The sequence below is a fragment of the Thunnus maccoyii genome, chromosome 14, assembly GCF_910596095.1.
Source record: "Thunnus maccoyii chromosome 14, fThuMac1.1, whole genome shotgun sequence".
NCBI classification, from domain to species: domain Eukaryota; kingdom Metazoa; phylum Chordata; class Actinopteri; order Scombriformes; family Scombridae; genus Thunnus; species Thunnus maccoyii.
In genome coordinates this window covers 16,651,328-16,674,771 of record NC_056546.1, presented here as the reverse complement: position 1 = coordinate 16,674,771, position 23,444 = coordinate 16,651,328, and the positions used below count along the sequence as shown (strand labels likewise).

The 23,444-nt window shown below is 41.0% G+C and overlaps 1 protein-coding gene across 1 annotated transcript; it reads left to right on the top strand.

Annotated features, from left to right (window-relative positions):
- Positions 1-1,039: 1,039 nt before the first annotated feature.
- Positions 1,040-23,087, top strand: loxl4 (lysyl oxidase-like 4). Its single transcript, XM_042432724.1, has 14 exons — positions 1,040-1,544; positions 2,487-2,788; positions 2,886-3,100; positions 9,772-9,810; positions 9,902-10,115; positions 10,222-10,399; positions 14,283-14,437; positions 14,531-14,698; positions 15,172-15,334; positions 15,430-15,673; positions 16,693-16,808; positions 17,124-17,260; positions 19,993-20,104; positions 20,194-23,087. The coding sequence occupies exons 1-14, from the start codon at positions 1,229-1,231 to the stop codon at positions 20,262-20,264; spliced, it is 2,430 nt and encodes an 809-aa protein (XP_042288658.1). The 5' UTR covers positions 1,040-1,228; the 3' UTR covers positions 20,265-23,087.
- The last annotated feature ends 357 nt before the right edge of the window (positions 23,088-23,444 follow it).

Below are 23,444 nucleotides of genomic sequence, written 5' to 3'. Positions count from 1 at the left end.
GAACTTTCACCCTAACTTCTCCTTTTACATTTTCTTTCTTGATAAAAGATTTTGTTCTATCTTTTCTAAAATGCTTAGTTAATATTGTTCTTATTATATTATTTTAATAGATGCAGCTATGTACAAGTGTAACAGGTGTTTCAAGGGCTGAGATGGATCAGTTAATCTTTTCTCTAACTTGAAAAAAATCAATTAGAAATAATATTGCCAATATTTAAACATTTAGAGGAAATATTTTAAATAATTTTTAAATAATTTTTAATTTATTTCAAACTGGTTAGTGTAGTGTCTGGATTACACTGTAACAACAGATACATATGGCTTTGTATGATATATGAGTTGGGCTCTGTTTTTCTCAATATGATTTACTGAGGTTCAGTCTGAATAGTCTCTTTGCTTGTCGTTGGTTTGTTCCTTTATAATTTCATCATGAAAGCATACTAAGATTTTGTGCATTTTGCGGCCAGCGTTGTGCTGTGGCCTGCGGTAATTTAATATTTCAGTCAGTGTCTGTCTCCACCACTGCGTTCTTGTTTGGTTCTTGTTAACTTCCAGTTAGAACCTGCCTTGTGTTTCTGTCTGGTTTGTTAGCCTTGGGGGGTGTTTGTTCACGTGAATTGCAATACAAAAGTGCACTGCTGCATCTCTAATTATATGCCTATGTTTGACATGAGTGAAGAGCGTTCATTTTATGCATTTTGTTGCCTTCTCTTGCATCACTGCAAGATTACTGCATTGGCTGAAATCAAATGTGGGTGTAGAAAAGCAGTCATGCTTTATCTCTGACTGTTAACAGATAAACTGCCACTGTATCAGCACATCAGTCATCTTTGATAAGAGTGAGGATGCTGGTGGCTGTCAGTGAGTTGACAATCTGAACTATTTTGTCCAGACGATGTCACCGTTGGTCTGTTAAATATCCAGGCCTCTCTCTCCCTGCGGGCTGGCTCCTTAACTTGAAGAGAATTACTCAGTCTTAATGCGCAGTGGTTTGTCTCAGGATGAATCTAAAATTGATAGATGTTTCCCATCACAGGCAAATGAGCCTGTAGTTTAACTGAATTTTTAACTGAATACCTAATTGACAAGCCAGTTAAAGACTTCACTTGTCAATTGAACACGAAATGAATTAAAACAATTAGAACACGGGTTGATTTAATAAAAGTGGTACAAATTAAATCAAACAGTTTTTCAACCTTTCCCTTCAGACCCCCTCCTCTCTGTCACGATGACCCGCACTTTCTGCTTGAGCTGCTGCCTCCTGCTGCTGCTGCTGTCTCTCTCCTGTCCCGCTCGTGCTGAACCTCGGCGGACGACGTCTTCTCAGCGCAGGGCGGCTCGCGCACCGGCCGCCAAGGTGCGTCTGGCGGGCAACTTTGCGCGAGAGCCGAACGAGGGGCGCGTGGAGGTCCTGCACAACAACACCTGGGGGACTGTCTGTGATGATGAAGTGGACATCAAACTCGCCAACGTGGTGTGTCGAGAGCTGGGTTTCCAGAGTGGTATAACGTGGGCGCACAGCGCCAAGTATGGAGAAGGAACGGGTGAGACTACTTTCGGTGCCAAATTCAATTCAGCCACTTTTCTGGTAGTCAGAGACTGTACTGAGAAAGGTCAAATGACACTGGTAGGCCAAAGCCAAACTGGCTGAATGTGAGTGTTAACAAAATGATAGGTTTTCACTGCAGACATTTTGACATGTGGTAGCAGGAAAACCACAAGTTTAACAAGGGCTGCACTCCATTTAGTTTACTAGTTTCAGGGTCCCACCACTGTGCAAGGCTTACAGATAGCCTATTCTATAGTATTTGTTAGCTACACCTGCGCTTTTCATGCTATTACAAGAAATATCTGTCCTGAAAAAGGTCCATTAGACTCACATAGTCAGTTTATTAGATTTAATATCCCTATGATAGGCAGCCATATCGGACCAGTTTATCCAAACCTGTCTTTTCCAAGACTTGCTACACTGTCCTTTCCCAGCAACACACTAAGTGCATAACTTCATGAACAGACCACCAATTAAGACATCCAAAATAACTAGCATCATGAAGTGACAAAGATAACTTGTTTTGGGATTGGAGCCTACATCTCGTTAAGGTCGCCCGGCAGGCTGGCAGAGCAAATATATGGGCTGAAAAGGGGCATTTGTTTTAGAATAATGACAGCATAAGCTTGCCAGAGTTGTGCAACACTCGCTGTGGTTCATAAACATTCTTTACTGCTGCTTTTAAATCCAAATTAAAGAGAAGGTTGAGTGGATTCAAGGAGCAGGATCTACTGTACCCTGCCTTGTAAAATACTGTGTATCTACTGCTAAACACACCGCTAAGGTGCAACCTTAAATCAGTCTGCCAGTAAAAGTCAAGTGTTAGGTGTTTAAGAACTGATTTGGCCCTCATGTAGATGCAATGCCTAGTCTGTCTATTGAAAAATCAATGAAAATCCCAATGAATGTAGTAATGAATTGTTTATCCTTTCACAAGGCCCAATATGGATGGACAATGTACGCTGTGACGGCTCTGAGAACTCCTTGAAAGACTGCAAGCACAATGGCTGGGGTGTGAATGACTGTAAACACTCTGAAGACCTGGGAGTGGTGTGCACCCCTCAGCAAAGGCTGGATCAGACACACAGCAGAGGCCAAACCAACGCCATCAGGCCCAATGTTAGCCCTGCACAACAGTGGCAAGGCCTCATGGCTACCCGCAGGCATCCAGGATACGGAAATTACGGAAATGGACATCCATATGAGGTGCCCAGGTTACAGCGACATCACCATTTCCAGGTACAGCAGCATTCTTCTGATAAACACCACCTGACAGGTAGCTGAATTTGTGAGCTATTCTTTTATAACAGCAGATGTGACATTCTCTTCCCCTAAGGGTCACAGTAAGGTGCAAATCGAGGAGGTACGTCTTCGGCCCATCCTCATGGCTACCAAGAAGAAGAGCCTGGTCACAGAGGGTATGGTGCAAGTGAAGCATGCTGGGAGATGGAGGCAGGTCTGTGACTTGGGTTGGAGTCTCAACAGCAGCAGAGTTGTGTGCGGGATGCTTGGCTTTCCAGAGGCTGTCCAGCACAATGTCAAAACGTACAAGTGAGTATGAATCTTTTCCTGCAAGCTCCACTGAGAACAACACAATTGACCTTCATGAACTCAAGTTATGAGATTGGCTGTTCACTGTAGTTCAGAAGGGCAACATACTATGCCATTCATCCCATTGTTAAATGAATAAAAACACATCCTCAAAAATAAAAAAAGAACAACAGTGGCACCCCGTTTAAAGCTGCATTGAATAAAGGCCTTTTGTCGAGCTTATCTTCTTCCCCCAGCCACTTCTTCCCCATGTTCCCCTTTTCTCCCCCTCCCCTCCCGTCCTCTCCTCAGCCTCAGGATGATGATAAAGGGATCTCTGTCCCCTCTCTCCTGCCCTTTCTTTACACCTCTCTCTAGGTAAATCACCTCTGCTCACCTCATTGCCTCTCTCTCACTCTCTCCCTTCGTCTCTTTCCGATGCTATCTTCAGCATGCAGCTCCCAGACAAACAGCCCCACTTTTACTTTTAGATTCCTGTGCCGAGGTGTAATATCACCGCTGATTGTGCTGTAACTGTCCCATTGATACCATGGTGTGCAACTGAGGCAGCTATTGGAGAGCGGGATGAGTGTCTTTGTGAAGCGACTCGTCTTATTGGCAGGACAGCCTCTGCAGGCTTGAGTCAGCCATGCATCTCTTCACTTTTACATCTTCCTCCAACAGTGTGTGTGACATGCTGCCAGTGTTAGTGTGTGTATGTGTGTGTGTGTGTGTGTGTGTGTGTGTAACAGGGCTTGTCATTTGAAATTTGCTGATACAGTAGCAAACTGTATCAGTAGCAAAACAATACTCCTTTCAAGACTTTACTTCAGGGAACATAGAAACAGTTTTTATTTAATAATAAAAATAATGTTTTTATTTATAAGCTAAACCTCTTAAGGTCATCTGTTTGATTTAGTCTGAACATGAAGCAGCTATTAAAGACTATTTCTAACTAAAACACAAACACAAAAAACACACAAACAAACAAAAAAGCAGCAAGAAGTATTTGATTATGAATAACTAAACAAGAATAAGAATTTGACCAAGTATTCAATCCCAGTTTTGTGTACTTTTGGTAATTTTTTTGTTTAAACAGTGTTAAGGTTCAATACCCAACCCTAGCGTGTACACATGCATACTCTTGCGCATACACCGCATTGTATTTAATATATTGTGTTTAAGTTTCTCCTTTTGCCCTTTTGACACAAATCTGCACTTCCTCTCCTGCTGAAAACTGTGACAGTGGTTTTTGGAAGGGTGCTACTCTTAAACCGCGGGAGGACCACACATAAGCAGAGGATTACTCCTGTGCTATTATAAGAATGAATAATGTCTGACCATTCGCTGTCCTCAGTGAATGGGGGACCCAGTTGGATCTGGTTCCTGGAGAGCTGTTGGCTCTAGATGATTCACAGTTAAGCTATTCCTTTTCTCTCTTGGCCAGGGTTAGTGTGACTCAACTGGCGACAGACCGCAACATCTGCTCTGTATTGTAGGTGCTGGATTCCTCTTGCTGCTGAAACCTTGTTCCTATTGAGGGGGTAACTTATTTGTTTTATAGACTTTATTCACTTTACAAACTGAATTTGTATCTCCGCTGTAAAGCTATCTCCGCTGAACTCTTTTATTGGGAACACAGTGACGCTATAACTTGATTCTGTTGTTGGAGGAGGGCATCATCAGGCATCATATCTACAGCAATAAAAGGTCCTCAGAGTGAGCTGTCGCTGAACAACCTAGCCTGACTCTGTACACCATCTGTATGGGATCATTTATTAGAGCACAGCTTCCCCGCATTGCAGGTGTGATGACTCTCTTCGATTTTCTATCGCAGTACAGATTCACCACTTAATGCCAAGAATGGGAGACGGGAGCACAAGTAATAGTTGAGTGAGGAGTCAGATGGGTAGATTTGGCTGCAACATAAGAGATTTAACTGCTCACCAAGAAGAGAGATATGACAGAGAAGGACAGTGCTGCTGTAGCTTGAAGGGCTTGGACTGAAGCCTGCAGGGAAGCAGCTCACCGACTGTCTCAGGGTGTTGTTTTGAAATCCTCCTCTAAAGAAAAGGATCTTAAATAATAGCACTCCTCAAGCTCTTTTTGTCTCTGCCCTAAGCCACAACAATGTGGATGATACTGTTTATGCAGCATATCTTCTACATGTACAGTGAAAAGTGTGGGAAAGCATTATGTTGATTTTCTATATTTTAAACTATAAGGCTCTGGCATGAAGCGGTTGTGACTTGATACATCTTGGTTTGCCCATCATGGGTATGACCTGGTGTTTTGCTGTAGCCTCAGGCGCTATATTGGTCTGAACCACGATGATGTATTTGTGTCCAAATCAGTACCTGTTTTCTAGCACCACAAATGCATATTTGTTCTTGACTTCAGACTGGTTCAAGGTGTACACATGTCTCAAAATATTAAATGCCAGTGTTATACTCAAGTTATTTTACAGTATTTGGTTTCTAATGTCAGGATGAATCCTTGTCTGTGTTATCGTATTGGGATGTTCATATCTGACAGCCAGTAACAACCAAAAGAATACTTAGAGCACAGGGAATGCTGTTTCAGCTTGGATTCATGGGTAATTGTAAGGACTGCACTCTGACTGAAATTACCGCTGTAATTATAATTACAAAATGTGAGCAGAGTCACCAAGAAACTATATGGTGTTCAGTTTTTATGTAACACCTTCCACTGAAACGGGTGCCAGAAAAGCTTAGTATTGTATTGCAAATTTAGACCAAATTTAGCCAGTGACACTCCACCCTGTTTCTCCACCTTGCTCCAAGTCTCTCAGTCCATTCTTAGAAATCCTGGACCCTGCATGTCTCTCGGCCGCCTGTGTCTCTTGGATGAGACTCTGGAGATGCTGTAATTACAGGTTGGTCAGCACTGAGGCTCTCTGGGGTTTCTGCTGAGAGTGAAAAAACACCCCCAATTATAGCCGTGTGTGTGACAGAGAGTAAGACAGAGTTGGCAAAGGTGGAGGAAGAGAGTAACGAGAGAAAAAGGAGATGGAGGCAGAGAACAAGAGCAGCAGTCAGATGAGCCAGATTTTCGCTTGCTCGTGTGAAATATGTCCAATTACAGCTGCAGTTTGCAGTGAGGGCCGCTGTGTCAGCAGCTGTCTGTCTTCCTCTGTCACCGTAGTGATTTGGGGACTTAACCCGGCATTTTCTGTTTAATTATGTTTTAGCTGAAATTTTTTTAACGATGAGGGTATGATTTTCAGGCCTTTGGGTGACATTTTGTGTGACCGACTTTGGTTTTCCTATCTGATCTTCCTAAATGACCTTCTCTCTAATTTATTTTCCCATCTTTTAATTTCTGTATTCATGCCATGGGCTCTTTTTGTGGTTTGGAACAGACTGTGGAAGCCGGCTTTCAAAACCAAGTTGAAGCAGAGTGATTTAATCAGCTCATTCTGGTCTGCAAGATCCTTTTCAGATTGGCTTCATTTATGCTCTATAAGGAAATAAAATTCCCTCTCTTGTCCTTCTTTTTCATTTTTCCGTAGCTGAGTATTTGGTCCACTATGGAGATAACTTCTTGATGTGACTGCAGAACATATTTTCAAGCATCTTAATGCTAACTGCTGAGCCGAATAAGCCTGTTGTAAACCAAGGTTTAGTAGTAATATACTTTAGCATATTTAGTACACCTGATATAGGGTATAAAAGGCTCATTGTTTTCAATTTTACACTTTTTTTTTAAAGAAGCAGATTAAACCAAAACATTATACTTTTTACCCTGATTTTATGTCTCCAAGCTCCCAAAACTTGTGTTTTGTGCTGTTCACCGCAGTTTAGAGTAAACAAGGTCTACTTTTGGCAAAAACAGCTCAGACTGTTCCTCTGGTAGTACAAATGGGAAAAAATGCAAATAAGCTGTTGATGTGAAGTTAGTTCTTTTCATAATCTTTGCTCCCTGATTTTGGTATCATTGCTTTTTGAGACATATCCTCACCAATCTCTGATTAAAACATACCAGTGATGTTATTTTTTAACACATCAGAACACAGTAAGACTTAAAGCCAGTGAGCAGTGTGAGGGTGATGAAACCCAAACAGTGTTGTAATACTTGTCTTTTTAAGAGGCGGGTGGGATTCCCTATCATTAGCCTCTGTTCTCTTGGCTCCACAACAAGTGCTGGTTAAGCAGGCAATGTTTGGTTAAGCAGGCTGATGAATGCTATGGAGGTAGAAAACTAATACTGTGGCTGTTTGTTAACTGCATGAGCACACAGCTGTGGACCAATGCTCCCATACTGCTTGTGATATTTATTACAAATACATGCAGTCATATAGACTCAATTATATTCTTCATAACCAAGAGAAACACTGAACTGTTAATTATATTTTTTTCTATATTAACAAAGTGCTTTGTATGCATTTTGCTATCTTGATAAGAAATGAAACATCAACAAACAGTGCTTTGATTTAGTTAAATGAAAGACCTGAAGGTATCATTTATAGCTTGTTAGTGCCTGTTTGTTTCTGAAGAGGGAAAATGGTTAGCTTATCGGTCTGTGGTGAGGTCACAAACAAGTCATATTTGCCTCATGGGAAAATGTGTTTGTACGTGTGTGGATGCTCCTCAGTGTCTGTCCTCGATGATATGTTACTGCAGAGCCACATGGTAGACGCATTGAAGATATTTTACAAGTGTAGTTCAAGACACAGTAAAGAACAAGTGTTAAATTCTATACAATGTGTCTCCTGACATCACATATGGCTTTATTTAGCGCCATGCACATGATTTATAATGTATGCCTTTATGGGATTTTTCTGCCTCATCAAGTGAAATGTTTGATATAGTCTTTAGTGGTAGTAAGCAAGACGATTTAAGCAATTGAGATTTCTTTTACAGATGTTCATAAATTACATTGAGCTTTTCAGTGCTGCATTTGTACTTCAAATGGGCCTCAGCGACTAGCTAAAGTCCATTTAAAAAGTTTCATTTAAAAATAGCATCTGCAGTTTGCGAAACACCTCTATTTGCTAAATAATTGCTGAAATGAAAGTGTGCTCGTTTTCTAAAACTAATTAGTAAGTATATTTCCTTACCAAATACTAATATGTTTGATGAGGGATTGTTTATATTTTTAACTACAGAGCGAGGAGGTTTCTTCTGGCCCATTGGTGCTTACAACATCAGGAAACAAGTTATTTTGTCATTTTGGAGAGTGTACAGTCAGCAGCCCATGACCTCACGCAATCATCTATATAACACTGCGTCAATGACAATGCGTCTCTTGATTTCAACATCCTCAGTTTATTTTTAAGACTTAGCTTTTCGGGAAAGTCTGCAGTTTCATGTCAGAAATACAAACATTTACTTTCCTGTGCTTTCAAACAAATATACTCAGAAATGTTTGTTTCTTTAAAGGGCAATACCACTGAAATCAGCATTGGAGTATGTTTTAGTCAAGTTTTCTCACCTTGTCAGTAGGAAAAACAACAAAGAACCATTTAATCCTCCGACACTTGTGATGCCATGCTGATGCACAGCTCCAAAGAGGAAATTAAACTTGGAAAGATTTGGTGATATTGGCCAATAAAACATCAGTCAGGCTATATCAAGTGTATCATATGTATCTCGTGTGTTTTGGTGTAATTGATGTGAATTCTTACAATGGTGTGTGTATTTTGCGATGGTTTAAGGACACCCTGGCATGGTCCGTGTGGCATGTCTGCTTGGCTGTTTGTCTGCCAAGAGAACAGAAGGCTTTCCTCTCCACTGCTCTCCCGTGTCAGCCAGCCGACTTGGTGCATAAATCTCTATTCTGGTATTTCTCGGACGTGCCAGAGTTTTTGTTTGCATATCGTGCTTGGTCAAACCCTGTTTTCCCAGAAATGTTGTACATCACTGATGTTGAATGTCATGATTTTTTTTTTTAGTTTGTGGCTTTGGAGGTTAACGACAGAGTTCAAAATATCTAGTGTTTATCTTGTTATAGTTCTTACATCCTGTAGTTATGTACAAATCTCTGTTATGTTACAACAAGCAATGCAAAAGTCGTGTAGTAAAAGGGCACATGTTAGATTAAAAGCAAAAAATAATTTGAGTTGTACCGTTGCCTTATAGCTCAGGGACATATGACACACCGGTCACTTTCTCTAAACATAAACGCAGCAAATAGCAAACAGCCCACATTCCTGATGGAAATACAGCCTACTGAACTTATAAAACAAGAAAGAGAGACAGAAAATGAACTTACTGAAAGGGAACAGGCACAGTGAATTCTCTTGAATTTTGCCAGTCATTGCCATCAATACACCTAATTTTAACACTCACCACAAAGCCACATGCACAGCTCATTGTGGTTTTATACGCAGAAATTATATTTAGACCAGTATGATTCATTTTTTTGATAAAGTCAGCGTCTGAGCAGCAACTATTTTAGATAATTACCAAGCACTCAAGTAAAAAGCAAGTCTATGTATATGTGTGTGTGTGTGTACAGCGATTCACTGTGGCAGAAAATTCTCCTGTTTGGCCAGGTTACATATAAAACAAACAGCAGATGCTACAGTATATCTTACAGTCACTCCCTCTTTGCATCAGAGTTTGGTTGCTCAAGTCACCTCACAGGGTGATTTGTGTGTGTCCCAGAAACCTCAGTAAATACACAGACCTGATAGAACTAACATCCATCTATTCTTTGTTGTTTTATAGGAAAATATGGGATGCCAAAGTTGCAGATCCTTCAACAAGGTAGTCATGTTTATTTACATTATTTGACCTTCTGAACTTGAACTTTATTTAAGAATGTTTGACCAAAAATGGACTTCCTGCTCTTTTCTAGACTGAGCATTATGGCAAAGAAGAAGGGATTCTGGGTAGAGAAAGTACACTGTCTGGGCAGTGAGAACAGCCTGTCAGAGTGCCATGCTCAGCTGTCAATCCCCCGTAGCCCCACCCCCTGTAAGAATGGGAGGCATGCAGTGGTCAAGTGTGTGCCGGGACCTCAGTTCGCTCGCATCTCCTCAGGAAGACCCCAGGCCCCTTATCCAGTTGTGGTAAGATATAACAAAATTAGGCCTACAGTAGCCCAATCATACAGTGTTTGCATGTACTGTTCTTACAGATAAGCTCAACTATACTCTCTTTTGCTGCTTTGTTCAGCCTGTTCGTCTGAAGGCCGGCCCCAGGCTGGGTGAAGGTCGTGTGGAGGTGCTCCGAGATGGAAAGTGGGGGACCATTGTGGACCACATGTGGGAAAGAACTGCAGCCAGTGTGGTGTGCAGAGAACTGGGCTTCGGTACTGCCAAGGATGCCCTGCATGGAGCCTTTATGGGTCAAGGTGAGAGAGATCACTGCTGGTGCTCAGGACAAAGGCTTCTGCATGACTTAAGCTTGAGTTTCTGGAAATCTTCCCACTTAATCTAGTTGTTTGGAATCTGCAATGTGGATGTTTGAATGTGTTTATCGTGCGTCATGGTCTTCCGGAGACGAAAGGGAGACTTTTCCAGTCTTTTGCTTATCTTAGACACCGCACCCCGTCTGCTCTGACGGATCAGATAATGTATGGGCATGTGTGTTTGTCTGTCTGTCTCTGTATGTTACCTTGTGAAACTGCAAATGTGATGATTGCAGTATCTCCAGCTGTGATTACGTGAGTCCTTCGCCAAGGCTACCAGCTGCCCAAACACCATGCACATGTGCATACACACACTTACACAAAAAAATGTAATACTATAAGCCACAGTGGTTTACATTGGCTTTTGGTAACTAAAGTAACAGACATAATCTTGCTAGCTTCAAGCAAGCTTTTTATTCACTCACTGAGTGCTGTGGTCTTTTTCCTTCGATTTCAAATTTCCAGCTATGGTGACGCACAGATTCAGTCTGTATCCAGCTGCGCCAGTGGTGTCCCCACCCTTACAAGATGTGAGAACAGCCTACCCAGGCCTCAGGATAGGGTGTACTCTCTAATCATGTTGATCAAGATGAAATGTGGGATGACAATCTGCTGGTTTAGCTGTTCACTTGATCATACAGAGGATATTTTTGTAAGTGTTGGAATAGTCCCTTTTACCTTTCAACTTCTTAAAGTGGGTTTTCTGTAGATGATGTCATTTATGCTATCTTCCTTTTTGATGAGTCTAACAGAACTAAAGCTGGCTCTTCTAAGGAGATTTTACAAACATATAACCGTATCGTCTGGTTTCAGTCGGTACCTTTACTCGTCGGTTCAGGGTTCGGGTTCATGGTTCATGGTTCCAGTAGTCTGAAGCAGAGGTGTTTAATTGCCAGGGAGGAGCCAAAAAGCCAAAAAGCGTTCAATTTTCTACCTTAAAATAGATTCTCCTGCCCACAAAGCTGCATTTGTGTAAGTGCACGCGTGCACATGCCAGAATGTATATTTTGCATGTGTGTGTGTAATAAAATCAGTCTCAAAATTATAACATTAAGATGTGGCTCTGCAGCTGTAGTTTGGTTTGACAAATGGCAGGTTTACCCTCTAATTTCACCTCATATTACTCCTGTCTCGCTCCTGGAAATGCAGGTTTCCTATACTGTGTTTCCTGAGTTGGTGATTCACACATTTACTATGCACGCACATACATACGTTCTCTCTCATTCTTGCTCTCAGTCCAAGACTGGCACCCACACGCATACATGCAGACACACAGTACTCTCACTTTCTGTCTGTTTCTGTCTTACATATACATTGCCATTGCAGGAGGATTGGACATCAAAGGCGTCTCACAGCCTCTTTTCTATAACATGCAGCCTGTTAGACATTTTACTGTGACATATAATTTTCCATGTGCTTGAAGGCCACATAAACATAGGTCCATGTATCATTGAAAAAGGCCGAAATTATACTCTTTAATAGAACAAACTCTCACTGAGAAAGAAGTCCTGAAAAAGTAAATTGTTTTAAATGTAGTTTTGTACATATTTTATTTGCACACACAGTTAATTTCTATTTTAAATCATCATATATTAAAAAGCATCAATATTTTGAGATAGCCAGCAATACAGTCTTCACATCACACTGCATAACACTCAGGTTCACTTGCTTTCTGTCAGCACTTGAGAAAAGAAAATCTCCATGATTTCTATCAAATCTTTCAGCCAGAAGTCTGTAGCAACAAGACCCCACAGAAGAGCATTGAATTATTTATGATGATCAAATGTGATAAGGTGATAAAGGTCGTGGTTCACTGGCTGGTGGACCAGAGAGGGTGGCAGAGATTCATGCTTTGAATGTGGCCTCACCCATCAGATTTGATGGGTGAGGCCACATTCAAAGCATGAAACACTTGCTTGCACATATGCACTTACCTGCAACTGCAGTATACTGGCACACACACACACACACACACTCATAAACAGTATAAGTATCAGTTTACAACGTGTGCATCAGCTTTGAAATCATGTTGACAAAGACACACGATTTTGATTCTGGCTTCTAACATCTGAACGCCCACAGGCAGAGCTATTTACAAACTGACGTGATTTTAGCACTTGGCGAAGAAACAGATTTGTCCGATGACAGAAAGTTGCTTACAAATCTTAGAAAGAGACGTAGCATGGAAAGAAAAACACTACGGACACAACATTAATGTGCCTAAAATGGAGTTTAATTTCAGAGAGTAAAAGAACAGGGTTTCCCTCGTAACCACTAACCAACTATTTACGCTATTCTCAACAAGAATGTGACCGATTTTACCCTGTTTCCATCCCTTAAAGTCAATTTTCTAATCTGTCCAAATGATCAGTGTCATCTGCCAGTTCAAATTATGCGGTAATGAAGCTCGACCTATTTCTTGTAAATACTACTTTTAAGATACCACATTTATATTATGCCTCATTATTGCTCTCATAGCTGTATCTGCTGTTATATTGAAGTTCATGGTTTGATCATTTGGGAGATTGATGTCAGGGAGAATGAAAGTGAAGAAAATATTCTAAGCTCTGTGCAAACTCCATCTGCCAACCATCTAACTCCCATCATCATTGCATTTATCATCACCATCAGCGAGTTAAATTACAGGGACAATGTTTCTATTTCCTTTCTTGACCAACATTGTTATTTTACCGTGTAATTTTACCCGTGAAGTACAGTTTGCTATACATACTGTACATAAGGGAGTAAAACACCCAAAAAGCTTGTGTGTTTGTGTGCATGTAAAGTCTGTGTGGCCGGTTCCTTGGAATTTATTTTGGGTTTTCGTGGATTTCCCAAACTAAAGTTTAAATACAACATGTCAGTGTTCATTTTGAAGATCCCTTGAGGGGGCCCTGTGTTTGTCTTGATAACTTAAACAGTGGGAGTTTGGATCTAGCTTGTGGCCTTCACCATACAGATAGAGGCGGAAGTGGTTTAGATGTGTCTTTTCCTAAGTATGAACCCACGCATGGTGACCAGTATGGAACCAGGCCTTCAATCTACCAAAACCAACACAGAGACAGACTGAATTAGGCTGCAATCTGGTCTCTGCCATTTCAACCATCTTCCTTTTCACTCCTTTTCCTCGGTTTTTCTCTCTTTCCCCCTGGTTATGTGGTTATGGTTGTATTTATTTCAATGCTGCCACACTCCCAAGTTTACAGTTTATGTCTTTTGTTTTAAGAAACAGAAACCATAGTTTGCCCTGTGTTTTCATTTACTTCCATCATTGTGACATCAGCTGTTTACTTTCACAAAATCTCTAGTGTTCTTTCCACCATTTCCTATGTTGTTCAGAGATTATCTTGTTTTAAACGACAAACGAATACAAGTGAAAGTCTTATTTAGTCTTGTTTTGTTGACACAGATTTGGCCTCGTTTGATCACCCAGGGTGGTGGACTCTGCACAATGTTGTTGTTGTTTGGCCCAAAGCAACAGAATGTTGGTAATGAGGTGTGACAGATCCCCAGAGTAGATGGTGGTGGTACTGTGGCTTGGCTGGCAGGAGCATTTTGTCATGAGAGATAGGAACTTCTTAATGTTGGTTTGACGCTGAGGTAGAGAAAGCGTATTTATGTGAAAGAAATACAGATGTTCACTTGTGTGTGTGCATGTCCTTTGCGTGATAAAGTCTGCTAATGCCATTGTGTCCACGTTGGGTGGCCCCAAACAGGGCGCATGAAATATTGCCCTTCAGTTATGTCAATGGTGTTGTGGTATTTTCCTGCTTTATTTTTGTCAGTACAGTCTTTAAATCTCCCACATCTCCTTCTCCCTCTCCAGGTACAGGACCTATCCATATGAACAGTGTCCAGTGTATGGGGACAGAGCGCTCCATCCTAGACTGCTATTTCCAGGAAGTCCAACCGTGGACATTCAAACACAGCCAGGATGCCTCAGTACGCTGTAACGTCCCTAAGACTGGCATAGAGAACACGGTATAAAAACTACACCATCACACCATGTACATGTATCAGCTTCAACTGATAAAGCATTACTTATTTAATCCCTTTAATCTGATGGATTTCCAGGTGCGGCTGACTGGTGGTAGAGTTCCATCGGAAGGCCGTGTTGAGGTGTTGATGGAGGTTGGGGGCCGTAAGCGTTGGGGCTCTGTCTGCAGTGAGAACTGGAGCATCGATGAAGCCATGGTGGTGTGCAGACAGCTGGGTCTGGGCTTCGCTGCCAGTGCACATCAGGTACTGTAAGAATCCACCTGACAACAGTCTATAACTGACAAGGTGGCAGCAAGCATTTTGTCATTTTGACTTTGATTGTGGCACCACCCCTGCAGCAAATCAGGGTGATTTAGTAAATGCCAGAGTACACCTCCACAACTTTCCTCAAAGTTGGATCATCACTGTTAAAGATCTTGGACATTATGCCCTGAATGAACAAACAATATAGCACTCCCACCTCTAGACCAATCAGTGTGGTCAGAGGCATCATTCCTCCAAGATTTGTCAAAATCCTATCAGCAGTGTCTGACTTATTGATGAAAGTACAAACAAACAGATGATCAAACAAATGAACAGATGGAGGCCAATCCATAGTCACAGCCCCTGAAGTCAGTGTGGTGGACAATAAGCTATAATACTTCTCATTAATAAAAAAAAAACCCTGACAAGCTGTCTATGTCTTGTGACCCCACCCCCGCTTCTGCCTCCAACAGGAGACCTGGTACTGGTCTGGTGACCCAAATGCAGCTGATGTGATTCTCAGTGGAACTCACTGTGTCGGCACAGAGCTTTCGATTCAACAGTGTCGCCGCAACAACCATGTCCACTGCCCTCGGGGAGGTGGAACTAAAGCTGCTGGGGTCAGCTGCTCAGAAAGTAAGCCGAACCGTCTTCCTGTAGCTCTCCATCCCCTCTTCTGGTTCAAAACCTGTTTTAATCCAACATAACCTCTCACATCTGTCCTGCTTCAGCGGCACCTGACCTTGTTCTGGATGCCCAGCTGGTCCAGGAGACAGCCTACCTGGAAGACAGACCCCTCCACCTGCTGACCTGTGCACATGAAGAGAACTGTCTGTCTTCCTCCGCTGCCAGGATGAACTGGCCCTATGGCCATCGACGCCTGCTGCGCTTCTCTTCACGCATCATGAACCTGGGCAGATCCGATTTCAGACCCAAAGCATCAAAGGAGAGCTGGACATGGCACCAGTGTCACAGGTAGAGAATCCCACAAGGGTTTTTTGGCTGTGTTACTTTGCTTAGGTATGTTGCAATGGAGAGAACTGTTTAAATACTTACTATATTTGGGGTGTTGTGGTTACACATGTGGTCATTTTGTTCAGTTTGTTTGGGGAAACTGTGGTATAGAGTGTCCTGGATACAGGTGACTTGTGGTTTTCAAAGGGCATGAAAGGCGGCCAAAAATATTCTGTCAAACACCTGATTCTCATACAATTTTTTCTTATACCTGCATTCGTGATATAACTACCTCCACACTGAGTAATTTGAGTTATATTTAATTTAATTGCATTCAATTACTATCTGGAAAGAAAACATATTGAAGTGTGATCTTTGTTCCAGTGCACGTACGGTTTTATGAGGGGTCGGCAGGTAGCATGCAACACAAGCTTAACATAAGAGCCTTTGTCTGTCACCAGGCTCACCTGGCATACTCTTAACACATTCCACTCTACCTCTCAGTACGCTCTGCTCAGTTACTTAGTTTCTTGGCAGATGACGAGAGCACTTTGAGGCCTGTCGTCACGAGAGAAGAATGACCCATTTGAAGCCCACAGTGTTGGCTGTGTGAGATGTGTCCCAGTGAGTTACGGGTGGCCCGAAACAGTGTTGTCATCTCTCCAGATCCATTAACAGCCCTGCAGCACGTGTCTGTGGAAATGACTGTTGAACCAAACCATTTACTACAGGTCGGGCATAATACAAAGGACAGGGTAGGCCACGCACAGTCAGGTCTGCCGCAGTTTGTTACAACAACACATCAGAGCTTTGGATGTGTGTTTCAAAGCCCTCCATTCACTGAGAATGAGTAAACAGCTCAACCAAGCTGGCGCTAAAACAAGTTTCTGTGAGAGGTGTTACGGTGACACCCACGCTCATGTTCAAGCAGTGAGGTCATTGAGCGACAAGCCAGTGTTCATTTAGTGTAAATGCACACACTCACGGAAACACACACACACACACACTCTCACCTGGGCTTTCCCCCTCTGTCGTCTCAGGCACTACCACAGCATCGAGGTGTTCACGCATTACGACCTGCTGACTCTGAATGGCACGAGGGTTGCAGAGGGACACAAGGCCAGTTTCTGTCTGGAGGACACTTACTGCCCTGAAGGTAATGTTCACCACCATTCATGAATCCCCGAAAAAATACTCTTTTCCATTAGTGACAGGAAATTAATATCAATATTTCAGCTACAGCTATTCAGATTTTTACTTTGTGGTTAATGTATTAGATCGCTACTGTTTTTGTTTGTTTACTCTCCATTTACTTGTTATATCATGGATGAATTAGCTCATATGAAAAAGCAGCGCTCATATGTAGTCTAATGCAATTCAGGAAGCTAAATTCTCTTAAAATTAAAAGGGAGTGCTGAGCATTAAATGAGTTTGATGATGTGATTGATAATGTCGTTGTGGTGTGTGTTAGGACTCCAGAAGCGGTTCTCCTGCTACAACATGGGTGACCAGGGTATCTCTGTGGGCTGCTGGGATACTTATCGCCACGACATCGACTGTCAGTGGGTTGACGTGACAGATGTACGGCCAGGAGACTACATCTTCCAGGTGAGAGGTCATTTTATTTCTCTCACACCTGCAGGTTGGCTTTAGTTCAAACTATTCTTTTTTTTTTTTTCTTTAAATCAAACATCAATAACTTTGTGTTTAAAAAAATAATCGTATTCCCTTGTTTGAGTTAGAAAAACTAATACCACTCTCATTTCTATTCCCCAAATACGAAGCTCCAGTCAGCAGTCAGAGCTAGGCTCTGTCCAAAGCTAACAAAGTCCACCCACGAGCACCTCTAAAGATCACTCATATAATGAGATGTTATAACTTATTTTTTTAAATCCATAAAAAAAACCAAAGAGTAAAAACGACATGATGTGGTTTTAGGGAGGATTATGTGTTGGACTATTTTGTGGCTAGGTGTATTGACTTCCTGGAGTCTTCACTGAGAGGTTTAAACAAATAAGATATAACATGTTGCAAATTTAGTTACATTGGGACAGAGTCAGGCTAGCTGTTCCCTGCTGTTTTCAGTGTCTATGCTAAACTAAGCTAAGCGGATGCTGGCTGTAGTTTCATATTTAGTGTACAGATACAGTGTGAAAGTGGTATTGATCTTCTCATCTAACTCTTGGCAGGGAATCTAATAAGCGTATTTTCAGGATGTCAGACTATTCTTGTGAGGCTAAAGATTTATAAGAAAGACGGTCATAGGCTCTGAAGGTGGACTTCCCCTTGTCTGGTCTCCGTCTATTTTAGTAAAACATCCTGACCTCCCTCAGTCCTCACAGTCCACCTCAACTGTCCCTCTGTCTGTCATTATTTTAACTCGGTCAATCGGTCGAGTCATTGTGGCTACTAGAGTAAAACACATCAAGGACAGTTCCCATTATCCTCCATCTTCAGTCCAGACTACTCATCCCACCATGGTATGCAGCAGTCTTCAGATCCTAGCATGCTGCCAATTACCTCCCAGCTGTGGGAGACTGGTTACAGTCTAACTCACTGTCTGATAATTACTGCTGTTACCCAGTTTGTCTGAGAGGTCACACTCAATCTTTGTAATTACACCTCTCTATTCTCTATTGAAGATGGATTTATTTAATTTACTTGTGATAGACATACCAGACACACATTTAAACGTGTGTGCAGACTGGATGTATTTTAAGCATGTTGAACCGAGTGACATTAAATGGCACATTGCTACAGCGCACAGTGTAGAGGCGGAAAGAAAGAATGAATGATGGAAGAACTACCGAAGGTTAAAAGGTCAGGGACATTTGAGATGACCAGCACTCTAGGAACTAACCACACTTAGCTAAGAGGAACAAGTGAGGCAAAAGAAAAGCGGAAAGTACGCCAAGCAGAGAGTTAGCTAGAATTGGAAAAATACAAAGAGCACTCACAGCAGCTTTTTGTCTCTCCCTGCTGTGTCCTTTCATTTAACTAGTGAAGTGCAGATGATGCCTGACCTTTCTGATCCTGAGCTTTACAGAAAGATTCCGCCAGCCTACCCTTGAACCTTCCAGTGTTAATGAAACACACCAATTACCCAATAACCATTGCCTCCCTTTAGTGAAACAGCGCCTAGTCCCCCTTCCATTAGGAACGGCTAATTTGCCACCAAGGAATTCCTCATGCCCTGTTTTTATTTTTATAGCCACTTTCTCACTGAGCAACACACTCAGTGAGACCTCAGCAAAAGCCTCACACACTCAAGTCCAACACTGTAATTTACCCTGAAAAATTAAGAGATAGTTTTCACAAAGTTTTTTTTAAAGTTTTCCCCTTTTTTCTTAGTGTAGTTTGCGTCCTTTCTCGCTGTAGCCATTTGTAACCTGTACTTAAAATGGGTGTAGCAGTTTACAGAGCAGCTATTAGAGTAAATGGCTTCTCATATTATCACCAGACCAGATTAGGAGAATGGTTGTATCAGCAGTTATAGAGCTGCTCTGCAAATAACAGACTATTAGCACAGTGTATAGCAGCACTCAGAATAAGTCTGATTTCAGACGCATAAACATGCTTATGCATAACTACTCTGTTGCAACACACTTCAATTTCAGGCTAGTTTAGTTCTTATTATTGCATACCAATGTTTGGTGTGAGGAAAAGAGCAGATTTCTCCTAAACTGTGGTACAACCACATTCCATGAACCTCAGCTATAAAGTTGCGTAACCTCTTATGCAGCCAGTTATCATGTTTTGTGTGGGCAGCAGTGTCTTTGTTACATGTTTTCATACACACATAAAATATTTTACGATGGGCTTTCCTTAAGTATCTACCAGTATGTTTCGTGCAGTGCAAAATACAATTCCATATGCTCAGCTGCAGACTAGCAAGTGAACATCATTCCAACGTTGTGTTCATGAGAAAGTACTGTACTGTATAGCATATTTATCTTTCCAACAGAAATACTGTATGGAAAAGTCATGCAACTTTTTATAGATAAATTAGGGATTGACTATAAAAACAATACCAGCCACCAGTGCAGTCAGTTTAATAACAGGCCCTCTAACAATTTTACATCCAACTGCTCTTTATTTCAAAATGCTTTCTCAGTGTGTAAAGAGAGGAGTCATTCCCTGTTTGTCCATGTTCCTGTCCAGCTGGAGATATACAATTAGATAAAAGTGAGAACAACAAAGTTGTAAATTCTCCCTGTATTCTAATTAACGTTTGTTGCGATGATGATATAAACAGCTGCAAGTAATAAGGTCGGACACATCTGCTGTTAATGATATCGAATCGGTCCTCAGTGTCAGCAGAGATTGTGTCCTTTTTTCAGGTGGAAGTCAACCCCTCAATGGACATGGCTGAGTCTGACTTTATGAACAACGTCATGAGATGTCGGTGCAAGTACGATGGCCACAGAGCTTACATGTATGGATGTCATGCAGGTGAGAACACAAAACTTTTTCCTCTTTTTTAATTTCCCTTAATTTCACCTTAACTCTGTCACTGACAACCACATTGTTTTCCCTTAAAGGAGATGCATACAGTGCAGAGATTGAAGACCTGTTTGAGCACCAGAGGCAAATCACCAACAACTTTGTGTAGCCCGTCCCTGGGCCCAGTACGAAGGCCTTCCAGTGGGGCCCAGACACTTCTCAGGGTGGACTGAGGTTGACGGCCCCAGGCTCTTGGGACCTTAAGACCCACAATATCAGAGGACACGCAAAATGGCGCCTGTCCATCTCCTTGGCAGATGTGGATAAAATATTCATGAGCACATCATATCACATCACATCACATCACAGACGCGACCATCGCACAGACTCCATTCTCAACTCAAACAGCCAATGACAACAAGAGTGGAGCAGGTGCCTGTCAGCTCAACATGTTTTTTTTACTCTAGTTAAGTAAGAGTATATTGGATATTGGTTCAAACTATAATGTTTTTTTGTGAATGAGGACTACTAGTAACTTAAGTTAGTTATTCAAAACATATACGCATGAAAGACCTTAAAGTTGCTATAACTAATCTGTCGCAAAGACAATGGGGAAGCCGGTGCTGTTGGGAAATCGTATTCCCAAGATAAAAGATATAAAAAAACTGAAAAAAATAAAATAAAATAATGAGTATAAAAATATGAGTTTACTTAATTTCTGTTGCAAAAAACAGCAACTAATCTAATGCACAAGCAGAAAAAACTAGTATAATTTTTAGGCATTATTTTATCCAGACTCTATACTTATTGGATCATCTGTTAAGGTTGTACTCTTACATTACTTCAATATCGGTGCACCTTGTGAATACTGTATGTTATTATATAAACCTCACTAAGTTTCAGGTAAACAGTGTTGTACAATGCATTTTTGGGTATTTTTTTTAACAGTTAATCAGGTATTTTTATTGCTTTGGCTTTAACAAAATCATTGTTTTATGAAAGTTTGGTCATCCTACAAAGCAAAGATTTGCTTCTCATCTAGATTAGGTAAGAAAAGTTCAAATGGAACAAAGCACTTTATCTATTTAACATCAGTATTCTAGTTTTGCCCCGTACTTCTTTTTTTTTTCCCAATTAGCCACCGAATTCACATTTTAGGATGTTTATCCAAAAAATGATACATTATTGTTTTGACATGTCAGACAGTGAAATATAAGGTTTGTGTTAAGTTTTCATATGCAATGTACTATTTATTTATTCACACATACACAGCATACTCAGTGTCAGCTAGAGTTTAACTTTCATTTAAAAGACTGATTTTTTTTTTTTCTTTTTCTGACATAAATTAAATTTGGAGAAAAAATAATTTCATAGTTACAGAACATATAATTAGAAAACGTCCCCATGATGCAGATGAATAATTGTTGATTTATTTTATTTTAGTTATTAAAACAACTGTAAGTGTACAGTCGTTTCTCTTTCAGCCTCCCTGATGGGAGAGAAAACCAGCCTGACAAAACCACAGTATTGTGGTAGGCAGGCAGGCTGGGTTTTGAGAGCATATAAAAAGCCTTTTAATTATGTCTGTTTGGGTTAGACTTAAGGTTACGGTTAAGGTTAGGACTATAGCATGTGCTTTATAAAAAAAACACCATGGTATTGTTGCTTATGGAAGCACGGAAAGAGAAAGAATCTGCACTTTCATCTTTACGCAAACTGAAAGACAGATTCTGAGTTTCTAAGAGGTTAAGTTGAGGGTGACAGTGAATGAAAGAAAGACTTAGAAAGTGACAAAGAATGGGATTAAGTTTGGAGAAAGACTTATGCAGATATACACTTTTTACTACCAGAGCTGCATTTTTGTAGACCACAGGCAGGCATTTTCAGCTCCCCAAAGAGAACAACATGTTTGTCTGGGAGAAAAAATAAACTCCTCAATCCATGTACCAACACAGTAAACAGGGGCCTTATTTGTGCTAAACCCTTGGCCTGCTAAAACATACTGTGTTTTTCTACATCTCTGCTGAATAACTTTTAAGCTCCCCATCAAACAATGATGCAACTGCATTTCTTTACAACATGGAACTTGTGTTAATCATGTTGTTTTAGTCTATTCACGTGTTTGATGCGGTTGAAGATGGTTTTCTGATGGACAGTTTCAAAGACATGTCATAGAAAGGACGCGCCACTCATAAAGACAACTGTAGACGTTAATTCCTTTCACAGATTGTCATCCTCCTCACTGGACCCTCTTAACTTTGACTCCATGAATAAGGTTTAGAAAGAATTGTAGCTTTTATAAGCATTAAAACCTGCATTTCAAATTCAGCCCCATCACTAAAAATGATAAAAAAAATGTTGAAAGTCTAACTGGAGTGTTTGCTGATATGCTTTTCTGTTGTTTTGTGCTTGTGTACAGTTGCTATTGACATATTATTATGGTCTGTTCTATGTGTTATTTAAAATTGTATGCCATTCCATATCTTAAGTTGGTTCATATTCACTACACTCATCATATTACTGTATGTGCACCCATGCTGTAGTATTGGGATATTGTTTTCCATGGCCAGTCCTGCTTATATTTTGTCTTTAAAGCTGAGAGTGTGAGTGCTTATCTACAATCATATTCATAGAAAGCTGTGCTCTCAGGGACTTTGACCTCATCTACAGAGTAAAAAGAACATTTCATGTGATGTGATTTAAGTTACTTTTAGCTGTGATGCATACATGACGACGCCAGATGAACTGGGGCTGTTTGTTTGTTTTTTGACAGCACTCTTACAAAAGTAATCTGTACCCACATGTTTATTTTGCTGTTAAAAATGTAAGGTATGAAGGTGATAAGCTTAGTTGCATTTTTCCTTGAGGAATGTTGGGATGACTGTGGATAGACACTGGCTGGGTCAGACGCAAATATCAGTTAAAGAACAAATCACAATCCATTCATTCATCATTACTGTGAATCAATAAAACTTCATCACATACTAAGCTATCCTCTGCTTCCTGCCTCCTTCTTGTTGTAAATGTATGACTCTGCAGAATATTTGTTGATGATGAAGTGGCTCAAACTGTTTTCTCTATAGATGACTATAGATGCAGTATTACAGTATTATTTCCCTTTCCTTCCATTTTGCGGGAAGATCCAATCTGCCCCATCTGGTCAGTCAGTCTGGTTTCTGGGTTTTTAGACACTTACAGACCGGAGGAATACTGGACCTCTGTTTTACAAGGTTTCCCTTAAAATGACTAGACTACCCAAAGTCAACCCTTTCAAGCTGTTAGATTTTCTGTGACTTAATCCTTTGCAAATATGGGCTCTCATGGGAACCGAGAAGTTTCTGTAACAAAA